The sequence below is a fragment of the Batrachochytrium dendrobatidis genome (genome assembly GCF_000203795.2).
Source record: "Batrachochytrium dendrobatidis JAM81 unplaced genomic scaffold BATDEscaffold_5, whole genome shotgun sequence".
NCBI lineage: Eukaryota > Fungi > Chytridiomycota > Chytridiomycetes > Rhizophydiales > Batrachochytrium > Batrachochytrium dendrobatidis.
The window spans coordinates 786,014-801,441 of NW_006281103.1; the positions used below are offsets into that span (position 1 = coordinate 786,014).

Sequence of the window (15,428 nt, forward strand, 5' to 3'; positions counted from 1 at the left end):
GAAACCTAAAAGTAAGTCCATCAAAACTTTGCACGCAGGTGCCAACTCTAAAGTATCAAAATTCATATATAAATACAAAAGAAAAAGAGTGACCGGTAACTAGTCCAAGTAGTTCACAACATAATCAGATGCTGGATCAGATATCTGCAGTGGATTCATCTCAAATTTGATCTGCCTAGTTGATGGCTATTTTTCGTATTTATGCGCAAGCGTTGAGTTTACAACTGTATTCACAGTGAAATACAGTTGTATTTACCTTGCAGTGCCTTTATTTTGCTTTAAATAGGCAATGACTAAATACTCGTTATACTTTTCCACTAGAAATCGACTGCACTGCTACTTCAATTGACGCTTTGAATTCTTCAATAAACACAATGTCCATCATATGATGCACACAAACTATAGGTTTGAATTAAATTCATCTTTTTTGATATAGTCTACATTGTGCAATCATTGGGCTCATCCATTGCAGTTTAGGTATTGGGCTAGACTGTTTTGATATTGTCCATCCAATTCCTGTATCTAAAATCACAGATACGTTCGTGTCCAAGAAAACAGTGATTGCAACTGTTGTTTCCATGTTGCAATACTCGGTTTGTAACAGAGTTGGAAATTGAACAAATAAAAGATTTACTAAAACCGCGATGCAAATGCTATTATAAACACTTGTTTGGAGCACAATGTTGATCGGTAAACTTGACGAAACTGACAGTTTATGTATTTTGGTTTATTTTATACGAATGCACGGTGAAGAGTGTTTTGAATTATAATTGGTTTGTTGCTCGTCTTATCAAAGCATTTCAGTGGAAGCCACAAATCGATTTTTCTCGAAATACAAATTATCTGCAGTTTATCCATTGCATTGCAAATGAATATATCAAGGACAGATGAACAAGAGACTGATGAGCAGAATCAAAGAAATGATGCTTTTACTATATTAGAGAATGAGCCTCTTCTTGGTAGGACAGAGACGCCTGTGTCTGTTCCAGGTGTTAGACATGCTGCAATGGGTTCTGCAACAGCAGCAAGAAATGAGCTTTTTGGACTGGTTATTATGGTAGGATCATATTTGTTATTTGAAAATTTACGAATGGGTTAACCGGTAATGTTCAGAGTATGGGTTTGACTAGATATATTTTCTAGTTCAAACGGTTTAGTAAGCGAAAAGATATTAGCATTTTTATTTTATATTGAAATTCAAGATTTGTTGCATTATTGACTAAACATTTAATATATCACAGGCACTTTCTGCTCTTGGATTTTCCATCATGTCTGTTTTGGTCAAGATGGCAGGACGTACTTTTCCATCCACAGAAGTTGTGTTTGCAAGATCTATGTTTCAGTTGATTGCAGGTGTAATCGGATGCGCGATAGTTAAAGTAGCGCCGTGGGGACCACCCACGGTAAACAGATGGCTGTTAATTGGGCGAGGAATGGCAGGAGCAATGGGTCTTGGATTTTATTTTTTCACCATTATCAATATGCCACTGGGCGATGGTACAAGTGAGTCTATTATACTTTTCAGTTTGAATTTACTGCCATATTCACATAAATTGGAATATTTATTGTGACTGCCTCTGTTTTGCCTTGGGATAGACAGTGGTTGAATATGTGTTGCACTTTTTTATCAAAATTGATTGCTTTAATTACAATGTTCGTCATATGGTGCTCAAACTATAGTTTTGAACTGAGATTATATTTTGATATAACCATACATTGTGCAATCATCAGACTCATTCAATGCAATTCATGTATTGGGGTCAACTACTGTCAATTGAACCCTGTACAAACTCCACTTTGTATTCTAAAATCTCGTATGTTTGCTCTCCAGTTCAACAATGATTGCAGATCTCAGGAATGCAACAGTTGTTTTCATGTCAATCGCCAACGGTTGGTTTGAATCAAAGGGGAATTGGGATTAAACAAATGTCAAGGATGTGAACATTCGTTTAGTGGTTTATTTTATGTGAATGAGGCAGTAGTTTAAACCATATCCCAACAAATCTTAAATCTTGATACTAATTCACGATAAAAATGGATTATTTTTATCACAGCATTATTTTTTATTGGTCCAGCATTCACGGCAGTTGCAGCGTATTTATTTCTAAATGAGCCGTATACTATAATAGATGCAGGAGCATCAGTTTGCTGTTTAGTGGGTGTTGTACTTGTTTCTCGGCCCGAGTTTTTGTTTGGGAAATTACCTCATGACACCACACCCAACTCTGGCCAGTACGTTTATTCAAGATACATTCCCTCATTGTCAGCACTAGCAGCAGCAGTGTCTTTGGCAGTTGCGTACTGCCTTGTTCGTGTTGTAGGCAAGAGCGTGCATTATCTGGTACATGTCACATATTTTGGACTGCTATCGACGATTTTGTCAGGTGTGCTGTTATTTTTTGTGGAAAGACCCGTACCAGTGTATTTATGGACAATAGAGGAATGGACAATTATGTTGGGTGTTGGTGTATCAGCATTTGCGGCACAATGCTTCTTGAATGCAGTAAGTAAGGGTATTCTATCTAGTCTATTTCGATAAGCCAATTTGCTTATTTTCAATTGATGATTTTAGGGATTGCAACTGGCCAATGCTGGAGTAAGTAAATAGTTTAAACTATGTTTTGAAATGATTGATAATAACTTGATATGTTTTTAGCCAGCAACATTGATGCGAAATCTGGATATAGTGTTTGCATTTGTATTTGGACAAGTAATATTTCATGAAATACCAAGCACGCCGTCTATTTTTGGAGCGACAATAATAGGAACCACTACAGCAGGAGTAGCATATATAAGATGGAGACAAAGTCTTGAATAGTTATGATTTTGAGTTAACTAGTAAGCCAACTAGTGAGTTAACTAGTGAGTTAACCAGCAATAAAATGAGCCTTATTCACACGTGACGTGGAATGAGTTGAAATAATCCAACGAGCCTCGACGTAAACCCATATTATACTTGATAGGTCAAGTAGGGGTTTACTGAGTCGTATAACTGGAGTTGAAGCAAGACAAAAGTGGTGCAGTCATGTCTGCTCATGTGAGTCTGGTGAATTGGACTGAATATTCAGACCAATAGTTTTAGCAACGCTGTCAGATGGCTATGAAGATATCAGTTAGTAGATGCATTCTGTCCTGGTCAGAATGTCAGCCAAAACCATCGTATCGAATTATTGCGTTCTTTGGTCTGGATGAGTGCATCGACTGCTGGATTTTCACTGTTTTCATCACTTGTTGCTTATGTCCTGTTAAACTATTGATTTGCATGAATATCACTGATACTCATCTTCCATTCTTTATCTGTAAAAGACGATTGATTCCAGGATTTCTAGTCTTCGTAGCAAAATCGAAGTTGAAAGGAAATGCATTGATGGTGCCAAAAACATGTTTACTCAGCTCAAGGACCCTAATGCCATTCAACAGTGCAAACTTAACCATTTCGAGTCCCAGAAACGTCTTGATTTCCTGTGTGTGGAAATGCTTAAATTACAGCAACGTAGATTTCAGGTGACTGGCATTCCTGTCGAGGAAGAGTTTCTAGATAGTACTATGAGTCTCGACAAATCTGTTCCAGGTCGGCCGGCCACCATGTTTCAATCTGCATCTGCTTATTCTTTGGATCACAACAATTCTACGGGGAATATCGATATTGTTGGCCAGATTCCCGTAGGTTCTGCTTCTACCTCTCAATTGCAAAATATGCGTCCACAATCCCAGTTTATTCCCTCTGCAATGGGCTCAACACATTCCATCAGCTCAATCGATCACGAGCAACAGTTGCATCAGCAGCCCTCTGGATCCATGTGGAGATCTGCTTCTGCTCTCTCTCAAAATAGCATCAGTCTTCCTCGTCGGAGTGCACATAATATGTTTGGTAGTATTTTGACTACCATGGGTATCCGTAAACCTATTGCCGAAAACTCTAATTTTGGTACGCATCTGTCACATACTTCCCTTTCTGATCTTACTTGCATTACTGAAGGGCTACTTTCTGTTGGCCCCATTAAACCTGCCACTACAAATTTCGGTACGTATTACTTTGATAAATTGACTTGTCAAGTTTGCTTTGAGAACCTCCTTCTAATTTTACCTCTAAATATTGTTTGACAAGGTTATTTACGAACAAATTCAACTATTACGTCGGACAAGGTTAAATTCAAGCTGGATTATGTTCAGCACAGGCTTGATGTCGAGCATAATATTCGCCAGGCTACTGGGAAAATGATACAAAGCCATGCTCATGATTTAAACGGTGTGGATTCTGATCATCCTACATATACTGAAAGTGTTTCTTCCATGAACTCCAAGGCTCGTTCGGAACTGGAAGACACCTTTCAGGCCGCCAACGCTAGAATCGCTATTTTTAACAAGGCTATATTGCGTTATCAAGGTTTAAATGTAGACGGTGATAATATAGGTACGAATACTGCTGGTACGTGTATCTACTGCTTGATATTCTTTAAATGTGGTGCATCACTTTATATTAACTTGCGCTAAACTATTACAATACTTTAGACAAAAATTCCACGGGTGCACTCAAAACATCCAACCCTGATTTGTCTCTGCCAAAAGTAAACAGAAAAATTCTACCTGGAAAAATCACAATTATTCCTATTGAAACATCTGGTCTTCCAGGAAAAAAGGCTTTCAACACTGATATTTATCTAGAGGTTCGTGTGGATGGTTTACAGAAAGCCAAAACTAAAACTACTCGCGGCAAATGGACAGATGAATTGCGCGTTTCGTTTGACAAAGATGCCTATATTGAGTTGGCAGTCTGTGAAAAAAATGATACTTTGCTTACTGTTCTTGGGTTCATGGTTTCTGATTTTCTTGACGAGCTTTCTAGCCAAGAAGAGACAGTGATATCTTCACCCAAGTCGGATGGGTATTTGAATTTAAATGCTCCAGTCCCGGTAAACCATAAAATGACCGAAGGTATTGAAGAGCTTCTTGACATGGAGCCCATGGGTCAGATTTGGGTCAAGCTCAAGTATGGTATGTAGTATCACAGTGCCATTTTATTGCTTTGTTAGGTTTTGTTTTTAAAGTATCTTGTTTATTTTTCCTGTATCACTTGTTCTAGGGTTACCTGATATTTCAAAGAAACGATCCATTACTGGAATCCAACGTCGCGGAAATGTGAAAAAGGTTGTTCATAAACAAGGACACAAGTTTGCTCTAGTGCGAGTATATCAAGTTTTAAAATGTGCAAGCTGTGGAGATTTTCTCATGAGTGGACGAGGATATCAATGCCAAAGTATGTTTTTTATTTGCTTACATTGATATATTTTGACTTGACCTATGTACTGTTAGATTTTTGTCTAATTCAGTGCTTTTTGTCAATAGCTTGTAATTTTACATGCCACAAGAAATGCCATGAAAATGTAGTGATTGATTGTATATCACAGGCATCGGACGAGAAAAAGGTACACTCATTTTTAATGGTTTAAATACAATAATACTAATTTTTATATATACTTTAACAGAATGACATGGATAGTGGCATTTCTCATTTGGTAAAACATCGCATTCCTCATAGGTTTGAACCAACAAGCAGTATATCTGTCAACTGGTGCTGCCATTGTGGACTTATGCTTCCAATTGGGAAAAAGCAGTTTTTGAAATGTTCCGAATGTTCAAGTGCTTGCCACAAGGAATGCATGGCTCTTGTACCAAGTCACTGTGGTCTCCCCCTACAAATGATGAATCAGTTGCGCAGTATTGAAAACATAGAGCGAACCAAGAGATCGACCCTGAAGCAGGCACCTCCAAAGCAGCTTATTCAGTCTAAATCTGAAAACGATGGTATGGGCATTCCACTATCTACATCCGCGTTTTCACTAAACGATTCTCGTCCATTGAATCAGTTTCAGAAATCACCGTCGCTGCCTAATTCTCAATTGCTTCTTCCTACCCCGACGAATAATTTCAGCCAATTGAGTATTGATCAGTATGCTGTATCACCACCACTACCATCTGTTCCTGAAAGACCTCCCACAACAGATCTCGTGAAGCCTGTTACACTTGCTACAGAAGTGGTGTTGCCACCTGCAATATCTACACCACCTAGCACATCAGCATTCATTGCTGCACAGCCATTGAATGACCAAGTTTCTACAGTTGCTGCGCCAAGTCCTGCTGTTTTACAACAAGAGAGAAACAGTATAATTCCTGACGTGGTTCCATCAATGAAAAAGATGCTTCCTAAAGATCTGGTTATTCCTCCCCACCACAAACAGGCTGTTGATTCTAATGTAGCAAAGCCTCGTATGGATAGTGTGATGCCTTTCCGCAACGGACTGCGTGGGGTCGGATTGGATGATTTTAATTTTTTAGCTGTTCTTGGAAAGGGCAATTTTGGAAAAGTAGGTTGATGTTTTGTTTGTTTCATGCTTAATTAGGCTGTATAATATAGGCTGGTAGTGATGGCTTCTGACTGGATATATATGCTGTACTATCAGGTTATGCTGGCCGAGGAAAAGTTTACAAAAAAGCATTATGCCATCAAGGTGCTCAAAAAGGAATTTATTATTGAAAATGACGAGGTTGAAAGGTATTTTTATACATTTTTTGATTGGTAGTCTTGTTTTGTATCTGTATCAACAATCGACTCACTCGGTGGATTAATTTAATGTCATTTTAGCACAAAGTCGGAGAAGCGTGTATTTTTGACTGCCAATAGAGAACGGCACCCCTTTCTCGTAAACTTGCACTCGTCCTTTCAGACCGAGTCTCGTGTTTACTTTGTGATGGAATTTGTTTCTGGAGGTGATCTAATGTGGCATATTCAACAGCAACATTTTTCAGAAAAGCGTGCTCGGTTTTATGCATGCGAGGTTTTAATGGCATTGGAGTATTTGCATCAAAACAACATTGTGTATCGGTGAGCCATTTGCAATATAGTGTCTGGTTTGCTATATGCTAAATATGGATTTTGGATTATTTGTATGCGCTGTTTTGATTACAGGGATTTAAAATTAGACAATATCCTTTTGACTCCAGCCGGGCATATCAAAATTGCAGATTACGGTTTGTGTAAAGAAAATATGCCGCAGGGTGTAACTACTGGCACATTTTGCGGCACTCCCGAGTTTATGGCTCCCGAAATTCTTTCCGAAAAACCATACACTCGTGCAGTAGATTGGTGGGCATTTGGTGTACTGATTTATGAAATGATGCTTGGCCAGTCTCCATTCAAGGGTGAGGACGAGGAAGAGATTTTTGAAGCCATTATGCACTCTGAGATCAACTACCCTTCACATCTTGCACGAGATGCAGTGAGCCTTTTACAAAAGGTATTTAAAAATTTATGAAATCAAAATATGCTGAAATGTTGGGCTGCGTGCTTGCCTTTGGAATTGATTCAAGACTGCGTGTCTAATTCTTTTTTATAAAACATTAATGTGTTGCAGTTACTTACCAAGGACCCTTCAAAGAGACTTGGATCTGGTAAAAACGATGCATTAGATATCAAACAGCACTCCTTTTTTGCAGGTGTTGATTGGGAGTCTTTGAAGCACCTAGAGATCCCACCGCCATTTATTCCTACCGTGGTATGTATTAAAATGCATTTTAATTTGTTTATACAAATAATTTTGTTTTCAACCAATCCGACTAATTTGAACGCTGTTTTTCAATACTGAAATGAATATAGAAATCTTCGACTGATGTATCCAATTTTGACGAAGAGTTTACTCGAGAAATGCCCATTCTCACACCATGTACATCGATCCTTTCTATTTCAAATCAGGAAGAGTTTCGTGGATTTACTCATATATCTGATTGGGCCCAGGAAATTCGCCGAAAATATGTCGAAAACTTGACTGGACAGCAGTAATAGGGTGTATTTGAGGTGGTTTCACCCAATATGATTTTCTCTTTTTATCTACATTTGAAATAGATTGATGGTAAAACTTTAAACTCGCTTTTTGGAACTTATAATTTGGTTTCACTCACTGCTTATGAGGAAACAATGTGTCGAGTGATTGGAAACATTTTTTGGCCCGACTTTACTGTCCCGTTAATTCAGTATACAATTATTTTTCCCTTTTAGTATTTTCAATTTACAGCCGTATTCACATAAAAACGTTTTCCTTGTTTAGTTTATAATCTCCCTTTGCTTTGGAATGTGTAATCTTTAAACTGACCAATCATATCACGAGCTGGCTGCTTAATGGTTCATTTTATGTAAACACAGCGGCGAGTGCAAGCATTTATAGTGCATTTACCTCGGAAAGCTCACCAACAAGCTTGACAGTAAAATCACATTTGCTTTAGTATTGTTTGCCAGTGGGCATGTTTAACTTGCATCTAAATCTTAGCTGATCAATAATAAGACTCCAATGCTTATCACCAAATAACAGTCTTTTTTAATTTGAATGATGGTAAAGATCAAGTGCAATGTTTCCAAAAACTTAAAAACCGACTGTCAAAAGCAAAAATATGGAGTGAGAAAAAGACTAAAGTGGAGATTCCGAAATCTGTGACCAACAAAAACAGAACAATCACGGCAACGCAGAGGCTTTTGCTCTTTGGTAGTACTCGCCAAGAATCTTTTGAGGAATACGATTAAGCATCTCCTTGGGGAAGATACGTAAGAGTGACCATGCAAGATCAAGAGATTCAAAAATCGTACGACCTTCATATGTGCCTATTGAAAGCAGATAATTTAATAAATAAATTACAAACAACCTTGTCTAATTTGACCCAGAAAAACATTGAATTACCTTGCGCAATGTAAGTCTTTTCAAACTTTTCAAGAAATTCAAGTGCAAGCTTATCTTCCTGATTGAGTGCTTCCTCACCAACAACAGCTTTCATCGCAGCAGCATCACGACCAATAGCATATTTGGCATACTAAATAAACCACAAGTAAATAAAGGCTATACAGACCAATCCATCATTTACAGTTTAAAATCGCAGCTACAACTTTACTTACAAGCTGGTTGGAAACATCACCGTGATCTTTGCGAGTCAACTTTTCGCCAATAGCGCTCTTCATAAGACGTGAAAGTGATGGAAGAACGTTGATAGGGGGATATACTTGACGATTGTGCAATTGACGATCAACAAAAATCTGACCTTCCGTAATGTACCCAGTCAAATCAGGAATAGGATGGGTGATATCTATGTAATCATGCCAACAAAAGACAGAATTAGTCATCAGTATAGATCTTGACATTCAATGCATTTTAAAGCCGTATCCACGAAAATAAACACTAAACAAAGGAGTTCAAAATATACAATAAACTGCAAATGCCTTTTTAAATCAATCAGCCAATTTACCATCGTTGGGCATAGTGAGAATGGGGATTTGTGTAATAGAGCCGTTACGTCCAGCAACACGACCGGCACGCTCGTAAATTGTGGACAAATCCGTGTACATATAACCGGGGTAACCACGACGACCAGGAACTTCTTCACGAGCAGCAGAAACTTCACGAAGAGCATCTGCATAAGAACTCATGTCAGTAAGAATAACCAAAACATGCTTTTCGAGTTGGTATGCATAATATTCGGCGGTTGTGAGAGCCAGACGAGGTGTAATGATACGCTCAATTCTAATTATTTAAAAACAAGCATGGTTAGAATTTTAATGTACAGAAACCCAATTCAAGAGTAATAGTCTCGAGTTGAAATAAAAAGTGCATACGTAGGATCATTGGCCAAGTTCAAGAACAAAGTGACACGCTCAATTGAACCGTTCTCCTCGAAATCTTGCTTAAAGAAACGAGCAGTTTCCAAGTTAACACCCATGGCACCAAACACAATAGCAAAGTTTTCTTCATGACCGTCGAGCACTCCCTTGTCAATCTTCTTGACAAGACCGGCTTGACGACAAATCTGCGCGGCGATTTCGTTGTGTGGCAAGCCAGCAGCAGAGAAAATAGGAATCTTTTGTCCACGAGCAATCGAGTTCATGGTGTCTATTGCAGAAATACCAGTTTGAATCATCTCCTCGGGATAGATACGAGAGAATGGGTTGATGGGTTGACCTACAAAGACCGGCGGTGAGTTTGCAAAAACATCATTATATTTAAATTTTCAGTATTTCAACAGTGATCTGAAACCAATCTATACCTTGAATGTCAAGATACTCTTCTGCAAACACCTTGGGTCCCTTGTCAATCGCCTTTCCAGATCCGTTGAATACACGACCAAGCATATCTTCAGAGACAGGAATCTTGAGGACATCGCCAGTGAATTCAACACGAGTGGCCTTGGCATCAACACCAGATGTGCCTTCAAACACCTAAATATAAGAATATTTAAATGTTTAGCAACAAGTATGATCAGTTGCAGAGATTGTATAGTTTTAACACTGCAGTCAGCTAGATCAGGCAGCGATTCATACAAGAGACAAAACACGGGCCAATCTAATAGACAAGAGTGCATACCTGTACAACAGCTTTGTTTCCCTGAACCTCAAGGACCTGTCCTGACCGCCTGGTTCCATCTGGAAGGGTCAGTTCAACGATTTCAGCAAACTTTGCAAACTGTTTTCAAATGGATTTGGTATGATAGAAAAGATATGCCACAGCAGAAAAATAAGACATGCATCGTTGTATAGTAAGTAGAAGCATCACAAGGTTAGTACTGTACTTTTACAAGACGATTGAAGTGATTCCAGCAAGATTGGCTGAAGGCGAGTACAAAGCTATTCGACATACCTTGACTTGATCAAGAATGACCAGGGGACCGTTGACACCAGAAACAGTTCTGTAATCTGTATTGGGGTTCAGCCATCAGCAGAAAATCGTGAATACGATTTAATGGAAATAAGCAGGATCAGTAGTATCAATGCAGTGTAGAATTGTTCAAGGGAGGACAGGGACGCGCACAATAAGACCAGGGCGAGTCAAGGTCATTCATTCATTGAGACAATGGTTATAGTCAACGCATTCATGGTGTTAGTAGAGAAGTTTCATCAAGTACTTTCAGACTGTTTCAATCCAAAAGTAGAGACATCAAGTCAGGCTTGAGACAAGCCAAACGACACCCACCTAAACGAGGTTCGACAGAGTAGTTGCGGGTGACAGCAGACGCATGGATGGCCGCAGCCTCTGCAGCAGTGATTCGTGGATCAGAAGTCATATTCAGTATTGAGTGGATTTAGTTGTCTTCTCTCTTATGATGTCTCCCCGATATGGTTGCAGTCCGCTGCAATGTCTCAACTCGTTGAAAGTCGGTGCAAGTCGTCAAGCTCAAGTTTGTGTCCATAGTCACATGATAACACGTGATACAACCAACTATTAAACTTTATTGTAGTTACAAGGCTAAAAATGCGATTTGTGAATAGGAAAAGATCATGGTTACAACTGCCTGTAGAATGGCCCATGTTAAAGGTATCCATGTAGGCATGCTAATATATCCTGTCACATAGAATGATGCCAGCAATCCTCCTATAGATTCAGCATATTCATCAGTTTTACTGACGGATATGTAGATTCACAAAATTACTCACCAACAATCGATCCGGAGATAGCTCCTGTTAGCACTCCATATGCTGAAAATGCAATCAGCAGGAATAATCCTGCTCGATGTTTGTGGAACATGATCAGTGCAACCAGTCCTGCTGTCGTATATATGAAAAAAAAGATTACCATTGTCCATAATAGCGTAAATTTGATCATGTCTACAGTTATAATCCAGCCAGCCGAATAATAGGCATTACATGCATATGGTTTAAACATGCGGTCAGTATTGGTAATCAAGTTTTGTAATTATGCAATGTCTCGGCACCACTCATGCCCAGCCTAATGTACCTTCTCGAAACCACAAAATGGGAAACACTGTCTGTGATGTCTGTGGTCCAGAAAAGAATAAAAGCGAAGGCCAGTCTGGGGTTCTGCATGTACAATAATAATAGTCGTATTAACCACTGTTCCAGTAATGGCGACAACCAACTTGACTTGCGGTCATCTAATCGATAAACATAATATTGTCTGCTAAAGCATGTTGCCTTACACATATGATAATGGAGGTCCGCTAGAGTATATTAAACTACTCATGGCATGTAAAAGCTATTTGATATTGAAACAAGCTTGAATCTATTTTGCAAGTATTTGGCAAAGTTTTTCTATTCATTCAGCTTCGCAAAATGCATTGCTAGTCCACACTAAAAACAAGAGTATCAGTTTATTTAAAATAAACTACCCATTTAACTAGTAGACCTGCCAAGATCCAGTTTCTTCAATATTTCAAACGAAGGGTCGTCTTGTGGATTAAGTCCTAGCTGTGAAAGCTAAATTTACAAGCATTATTAATCGCAGCAAACATGGCCAAAATGAAAAACTATCCACATACCTCTTTCCCATACTGTTCAATATCCAATTGAATTTGAAGTCGGATCTTATCGTCATCAGTCACAGTTTCTTCAGTCGACCCTCCCACTGCTGGCTTCTTTGCTTTTTTAAATCGCTTCAGACTTTCTTCAATTTGCTTGACAGAAGCAATTGTTTCTTTGACTTGATCCAAATATCTATAAATAATTAAACATGGCATATAGTTGGTCAAAGTGCAAGATGAATGGGTAACATTGGAAACGTAGGATACTCACTGTTGGCTAACAGCATGCGTTACCTCCTGCTGCCATATATGAATAGTTGGCTTGTCTAGCAACTTATAGTTGGCATTAATGAATGTAGTCAAAGGCTTGAACGCTGTTGGAATAAAATACGAACATCTCGTAGGAGTCTTGACCAAAAAACTTGATTGTCAATAACAAAATCTTGCATCTTTTTGTGCACTGGATAATTCATACCTCGTGGTTGGTGCTTCGATAGAGTCGTGGTAAATGCTTGACACCACTACGCAATGGCTCTGCACATTTATTGGCAAAATTGGCAACAATTCTACCAGTCACTGCTGGTAAAAATGATTCAACTCCACTAATTGCTGTAAACAACGAATCTACGAATGCTCAATTAAATTCTTAAGCATAACACACACACTTTGACATAAACCAATGAGCATTATCACAAATAAAACTTGAGTTTACCTGACAGCTGATTGCCTTGCGAAATGGCTGATGGAAGCTTTGGCAATATATGTGTTTCAAACTTTTTCAAAATCTACACGGTATGATTAGTATAAAGTCAGTCTATTGGCGTTAATGCCAGACAATATAAATTAAATTATCTGCCCATCATATACATAATATATATACTTACGTGTGCACGTATCTTGATAATATCACTGTAAAACGACAGTATTACAGTGGATATCATATCACTTGATGAAGTTGTGGACTGTAAAATGTGTCAACATTCAACGAAACAGTATTGTGCATTAAAAAGTCAAGTTTGCGATAATACGCTTACTGGAGGTAGGTTGGGATCTAGAGTGGTTGTAGGCAATGCCATATCATTGGAAATCGCATGTTCAATCCAGCTAGCATATCTTCGAATAAGCTAAATGGTCAAACAATATAAGTATTAGCATCTTGCAAGGCTTAATCGCGACATCAAATGATAACTTGATTTGTCCTACCAGCAGAGTCAGTCTCCAAAACCGAAACGAGAGTGAGTCTAAATATACATTATCCTCCCAGCACTGTAATAATGCTGCAGATAGAGCTTGTGTGCCCTGAAGTTGAAATCCTTGCATTTAAACAACTTTAGTAAATAAAAATACATGGTATCTGCAACAATGATAAAATCAGCAATGCATACCAAGCGAATCTGTGGTATCTACTTTCTGCTTGCCATTTACAAGACCGGTTTCAAACCTGGCTGCAATTTCGTTGTGCCTTGTACCATGTATAGCATGAGAATAAAAATAAAAATAATAAAGCGATTCAAAACTACCTTCTATTACCTGATCTGATAATAAATTGACAGCTGCCACTTGCGCATAAACTCAATATACGATTCTTGATTCCTTAAGTTTCTCAATAAACTAGTCGACCCAGACAGCAATTCAAACTGCTGGACAAAGCGGATACATGTCTGATAGTTACGATGAAATACATCTGGAATTCCTGCGTTGAACACAATAGGAAGTCTAGATATAATCGCTTTAATAATTCCCGTCCAAATAATATCCGCCAATAGATCATACTGAGTGTTTTTCAAAGCAGCTAAAGTAATGGTGTAAATCCGCAAGCACTCTGTTTTCACGAATAAAATAATAAAGTCCAGTAAATCACCCAGAGTACGGCCTGTTGAACCAACAGCAGGCATCAACTCGACCGATTCAGGATTAATATTCTAAAACCATCAGTTTATAAACCAAAAAAAGTTAGAATGCAACATGTATAGCATCAGCTATTGCATAAACTCTCTAGAAGCCCATTAGCAAAAATGTGCACTCGACTTACTTTTTGAATAAATGGATCAAGGATAGTTTCGTTGAAAACAGACAGAGCATCCGCAACCCGATCGATTAATACAAATACACGCAGCGATTGAAACAAAGACGAAGCAGCTTCGCTATCCGATGGATTTGTAGATATAGTCAAATATGCTTGACGTACTGATCCGGAAAGTGTAGATACTAGCGTATTTTTAATTCCCTCAATTTTCTATAAATTCATACAAGTTGACAGGTAAATAGTACATCCAAATTGGTCATTTTGGATCAGGATAAGCAATATAGTACCCAAGAAATATTTGAAACAAATGCAAGACTTTGTCCACTTGAAACCAGATATTGCAACTGATTGTACTCAATGGCAACTCGCTCAACAAGCATTTCGTCCATTTTAATGTTTCTAAACATAGATACGACACAGTTTAGTCAAAGCTAAATTGCAATTAACCTGGCTCCATTTTACCAGATCTATGTAACCGTATCCTAATAAAGTTTTGATTATTTACCCATTGTTTTCAGTAGTGCATGAAGCATCAAGAACTGCTTGGACTTTCTCAAGAGACTGGTGAATATTTAAAAATACTTCTAATGCAGCTTTTTTTGTTCTAACGAGAGCCCGTTTTTCGAGTCCAGTCTCGAGACGATCAATCATTTCATCTAAAACAGCTTGAACATTCTTAAACCCAGAATTAGATTTGAATTCAGCATAAGCACCAAAACTAAACAAGTACTGCGCGGATGGTTCAACAACTAGGCTAGACTAACCTCTACAGCAGTACGGATATTCAAAATAGGCTGTTTTAAATCTGAGATCATGCTATCCACGCCCACCAGATTTGTGGACAAGCCAATAACCTTTGCATAGTCATTATTGATCAGCTCAACCAACTCGCCCTTGAGAGCCTTTAAAACGCTATGAAAATCATGCTTGAGTTGGTCAATAGGAATATGCTTGCGAGCAGCTACAAAGTCTGCAGCAGCAAACTGTGGTTCCAAAAAGTCTTGGCGATTAAAAGCAAGAAGGTTCATGTTGGTTTCTGATTGAGGACTCTGAATTGTGTTCTCCTTGGGCGACTGAATCTGCACATTTGAGTATCCAGCCATGACTGGCATGC

The 15,428-nt window shown here is 38.5% G+C and overlaps 4 protein-coding genes across 4 annotated transcripts; 2 read left to right on the plus strand and 2 right to left on the minus strand.

Annotated features, from left to right (window-relative positions):
• Positions 1-868: 868 nt before the first annotated feature.
• On the plus strand, positions 869-2,818 carry BATDEDRAFT_24507 (uncharacterized protein; the record flags this gene model as incomplete). Its single annotated transcript, XM_006678409.1, has 5 exons — positions 869-1,057; positions 1,242-1,503; positions 2,055-2,503; positions 2,573-2,596; positions 2,657-2,818. 5 exons carry the CDS (start codon positions 869-871, stop codon positions 2,816-2,818), a joined length of 1,086 nt encoding a protein of 361 aa, XP_006678472.1.
• A 1,288-nt stretch (positions 2,819-4,106) lies between these two features.
• BATDEDRAFT_19449 (uncharacterized protein) lies at positions 4,107-7,917 on the plus strand. The gene is made up of 11 exons (XM_006678319.1): positions 4,107-4,429; positions 4,513-4,995; positions 5,084-5,257; positions 5,347-5,426; positions 5,487-5,805; positions 6,034-6,365; positions 6,462-6,553; positions 6,644-6,883; positions 6,968-7,295; positions 7,413-7,553; positions 7,655-7,917. Exons 1-11 carry the CDS (start codon positions 4,219-4,221, stop codon positions 7,835-7,837), a joined length of 2,583 nt encoding a protein of 860 aa, XP_006678382.1. The 5' UTR covers positions 4,107-4,218; the 3' UTR covers positions 7,838-7,917.
• Positions 7,918-7,951: 34 nt separating this feature from the next.
• On the minus strand, positions 7,952-11,167 carry BATDEDRAFT_19451 (H(+)-transporting V1 sector ATPase subunit B). Its single transcript, XM_006678320.1, has 9 exons — positions 11,004-11,167; positions 10,671-10,726; positions 10,398-10,496; positions 10,081-10,252; positions 9,653-9,995; positions 9,286-9,560; positions 8,939-9,126; positions 8,727-8,856; positions 7,952-8,650 (listed from the first exon to the last, which is right to left on the minus strand). The coding sequence occupies exons 1-9, from the start codon at positions 11,092-11,094 to the stop codon at positions 8,505-8,507; spliced, it is 1,500 nt and encodes a 499-aa protein (XP_006678383.1). The 5' UTR covers positions 11,095-11,167; the 3' UTR covers positions 7,952-8,504.
• Positions 11,168-12,079: 912 nt separating this feature from the next.
• BATDEDRAFT_88024 (uncharacterized protein) lies at positions 12,080-15,417 on the minus strand (the record flags this gene model as incomplete). The annotated part of the gene is made up of 15 exons (XM_006678697.1): positions 12,080-12,244; positions 12,307-12,481; positions 12,560-12,696; positions 12,764-12,912; positions 13,001-13,073; positions 13,173-13,250; positions 13,323-13,412; positions 13,492-13,601; positions 13,674-13,750; positions 13,819-14,110; positions 14,150-14,210; positions 14,321-14,524; positions 14,602-14,713; positions 14,820-14,989; positions 15,079-15,417. 15 exons carry the CDS (start codon positions 15,415-15,417, stop codon positions 12,161-12,163), a joined length of 2,151 nt encoding a protein of 716 aa, XP_006678760.1. The 3' UTR covers positions 12,080-12,160.
• Between the last annotated feature and the right edge of the window lie 11 nt (positions 15,418-15,428).

Coding starts and splice junctions, on each gene's coding strand:
- BATDEDRAFT_19451 (XM_006678320.1), bottom strand. CDS start 11,094: ATGACTTCTGATCCACGAATCACTGCTGCAGAGGCTGCGGCCATCCAT. Junction 9,996..10,080: donor AGAGTATCTTGACATTCAAG/GTATAGATTGGT, acceptor CGGTCTTTGTAG/GTCAACCCATCAACCCATTC. Junction 9,561..9,652: donor AACTTGGCCAATGATCCTAC/GTATGCACTTTT, acceptor TTAAATAATTAG/AATTGAGCGTATCATTACAC.
- BATDEDRAFT_19449 (XM_006678319.1), top strand. CDS start 4,219: ATGATACAAAGCCATGCTCATGATTTAAACGGTGTGGATTCTGATCAT. Junction 5,258..5,346: donor ACGAGGATATCAATGCCAAA/GTATGTTTTTTA, acceptor TTTTGTCAATAG/CTTGTAATTTTACATGCCAC. Junction 5,806..6,033: donor GTCTAAATCTGAAAACGATG/GTATGGGCATTC, acceptor CACTTGCTACAG/AAGTGGTGTTGCCACCTGCA.